Here is a 3340-nt window from a genome sequence, read left to right on the forward strand (position 1 = left end):
CCAAACAAAAAACAAATCAAATCTCAGCTACTACTCCATCGAGTCATATCGTCGTCCGCAAAGCCAATATCCAGCAGCGCCTTCAGCTGCTCGGGATATTGTCCATCTGCCACGAACGGATCAACTACCTCGTCCTCGTAGCCGTGGTGGTAGCGTCCCGCATCAGTACCGTCATCAGTGGCGAGCCGCTGGAAAGGGTTGACTGACGAAACAGGGCCGGAGGACGACGGTGGACGAGTGGTGCCCGCGGAACTCTTTGGCACAACAAATTCTGGCTCCTCGATCTCAAACGTGCCATTCGCAGGGTGGTTTGGTTTTCTGCTTCGTGCGGGTGGCTCAGATGCTGGGGCGCCGGGTGGGACAGCGGGAGGACCAACGCCAGGAGCAACGCCAGGAGCAACGACTGGAGCAACGACTGGAGCAACGACCGGAGCAACGACCGGAGCAACGACTGGAGCAACGACTGGAGCAACGACTGGAGCAACAGCAGGGACCGCAGCTGGCTCGATGGCGCTGCTTGGTTGCGGCCGAGAAGCAATCTTGACGGTGCCGGGCGCATTGGATCGACCAGCAGGCATGGAGCCCGCAGCCGACGGAGCCTTCGGGCCTGTGTGCTGCTGATGTGCAAGCTGGTGGTTGGTGGGCGGGTGCGAATATTGAGAAGCTGCCGCGGTTGCCTTCGGTTTCTTGGAGTAGGGAGGCATGTTATTCCCCCGGTTTCCGATAGACCATATTGGGATGGGCATGCTCTGCATGAGCGCCTGCATGATGATGTCCTGCATGTGGTCCAGCAGCATTTGCCGCCGCTGTATGAGACACAGGGCGGCTGTTGGCCGCATAGTTGGGCTGATAAGTGATGGCATCCCAAATCTCGTCCAGCCAGAGAATCGCGCCTCGATTGGCGTACGCCTGCAACAAGGTCGACGTGCATTTCTGAAAGCCAGCAAGCCACATAGGAATGTGACGCACGTCCGTCACGTAGTGAAGCATTTCTTTGAAATCGCCATCGCCTGATCAATGTCAAAAAATGGAGCAAATTGAGTCGTCCCACAAGACAAAATTTCCTCCCTCCCTCCCTCCTCCAATCACATGTGGCTGGAACTCGCACCTGTGAGTAGAAAGAGACCAGTCAACGCCTTTTCACCGACAAGAGTCAGGACTTTGGTTGCAAGTGCAACATCCACGCCAGCTTGCACAACCGTGGAAAAGTGCGCGTTGCAGTGAGTACAAGTCACATTCTTGGATTTGAGCGGCGAAATGCAGGGTTTGATCTGTGTGTGTGTGTGTGTGTGTGTGTGTGTGTGTGTGTGTGTGTGTGTGTGTGTGTGTGTGTGCACGAAAAGCCAAAAGTCAGAATGGGCGTTACACACTGCAGTGCCGTGGTTCAGTGCATACCTGCGCCAGGCGCAACCTTGCATGCAATGGAGCCGGCCCGACAGTATCTGGAGCGGACGTAAAAAAGTAAACCTCTACGAAGCGTGACCCGCAACTACCAATCAAGCAGAAAATGCACCAAAAACCAAAATGAGCAAAGCACAGGACACACAGTTTCTCTCTCATCCCCTCTCGTTGCCTTGCTTTTGAGCGTCGTATGATGTTGCATCTTACAAGTGTTCGAGCAAGTTGACAAAGTGGTTCAGAGCTTGGTCGGATGTGTTCCATTTGCGGGTGCCCAAAGCGGCCGCGCCCGACATGAGCTGGCCGCCGTCGATGATGAAGACCACGCGGTTTTCTGGTGTCACTGGCTTTTGGTGTAGCGCGAGGGATGACTGACCGCCAAATAAGCTCGGTCTGAGGATTGTCGCTTGAAGTGCTCATCGTAAGAAACTGAGAAGAACTGAACTATGGTTATTCTGTCGCATACAAAACGAGACTGTGGTGAGTTTTTCAGGTCGACTGACATCACTGATGTTGTCATCGATGTTGGTACTCCAACAAGTCTAGCCTTTTGTCATTGTCATCAACTGTACTCCCAAAAGGCTCAGGAAAGCAAAAAAAAAAAAAAAAAAAAAAAAAGATTCTGTTCGACTGTCCGCCGTCCACAGTGTGTGCACTGGGCGTCCGTCCGCTTCCCCGGCACAGGCACCCTTCTGTCAAGCGCAAGTCGAGTGACGAGACAAACGCAGCGAAACCGAGCGACGCCCCTGCCCCGACCGATGTTGGACGAAGGCGATGTTTCATGTTCGAGCATGACGCAAACGCACAGACTCTCGACGCTTGGATCAAGCATGCTCTTGTGTGTGTGTGTGTGTGTGTGTGTGTGAGTGTGTTTCAAGTGTGTTGATGATTGGCATGTGTCGCAGCGTGGCTGGCGTGATGGGCAGAGCCACACACGCTGCGGCGGCGGCGGCGGCGACGTGGAAGAGAGAGAAAGAGAGAGAGAGAGAGGGAGACAACACAGCTAAAGCTCAACGTCATCGTAACACCATTACAATTTTGACAATGGAAAATGGAGGAGTGAAGCAAAGGCGAACAGGCTAACAAATTGATATTGGAAAAAGCTCGGACAAGATGTACAATCACACAAAGAAAATCAACAACAAAGAAAGCATGCACGAATACAAACAAGAAAATGGTAGAAAAACAAAAGCAAAGAAAAAACAAGAAAAAAAAAAAGGAAAGTTGTATGCCGTTCTCTCCCTTCGCGCCAATGGAGAACGCTCAAGTGAAGGACATCGTTGGTTGCTGAAGCAAAGGCCGAAGCAAAGGGGAAAAAACAAAGCGGAAACGACAAGCCTTCACGAGTGGAACGAACCCTGGCCATCCACTTGTGCGGACAAAAAGTGGGAAATGTTCAAGCCATCGAGCACAGTGGCGCCTCCATTGGCATTGAAATTGTCGCCGGATTGCTGTGCAGTCGCGGCCGCTGCAGCAGCCGCCGCCGCCATCATGACGCTCGAAAGGTCCATGGAAGACAAGTCAAGGGTGCCTCCGGGCATTTGGGGATTGGACATCATGCCACCAAGCGCGTCAAACGAGGTGCCCGTGAGATCTCGCGAAGTGCGAGCGCTTTCAGAGGACAGAGCCGAGCTAATCTCCGAAGACGGCCGTGCGCTCAGCTCGGACGACGCTCGCGAGCTGCTCCCATCTTGCTCGAGCAGTTGCTGCTGCAGCAGTAGGTGGTGCTGAGGAAATTGATGTGCAAACTGTGGCGATGGCGTCGAGTTTGACTTGAAAGCTGGCGAGTGCGGCTGGGATTTGAGTTGCTGTTGTTGATGCAATTGCTGTTGTTGTTGTTGTTGCTGTTGTTGTTGTTGCTGTTGCTGTTGGTGTGCATGCTGCTGAACGGCCATGGCATCAAACTCATCGAGTAGCGTTGGAGGCAAAGACTTGGCGCTTG

The 3340-nt window shown here is 53.2% G+C and overlaps 2 protein-coding genes across 2 annotated transcripts; both read right to left on the reverse strand.

Annotated features, from left to right (window-relative positions):
* Window positions 1-23: 23 nt before the first annotated feature.
* On the reverse strand, window positions 24-1694 carry CAOG_01280 (hypothetical protein; the record flags this gene model as incomplete). The annotated part of the gene is made up of 5 exons (XM_004349750.1): window positions 24-776; window positions 820-1010; window positions 1109-1271; window positions 1396-1489; window positions 1609-1694. 5 exons carry the CDS (start codon window positions 1692-1694, stop codon window positions 24-26), a joined length of 1287 nt encoding a protein of 428 aa, XP_004349800.1.
* A 778-nt stretch (window positions 1695-2472) lies between these two features.
* On the reverse strand, window positions 2473-3293 carry CAOG_01281 (hypothetical protein; the record flags this gene model as incomplete). Its single annotated transcript, XM_004349751.2, has 1 exon — window positions 2473-3293. The coding sequence occupies one exon, from the start codon at window positions 3291-3293 to the stop codon at window positions 2739-2741; it is 555 nt and encodes a 184-aa protein (XP_004349801.1). The 3' UTR covers window positions 2473-2738.
* Window positions 3294-3340: the final 47 nt, after the last annotated feature.

The sequence above is a fragment of the Capsaspora owczarzaki genome (assembly GCF_000151315.2).
Source record: "Capsaspora owczarzaki ATCC 30864 unplaced genomic scaffold supercont2.2, whole genome shotgun sequence".
Lineage (NCBI taxonomy): Eukaryota > Filasterea > Ministeriida > Capsasporidae > Capsaspora > Capsaspora owczarzaki.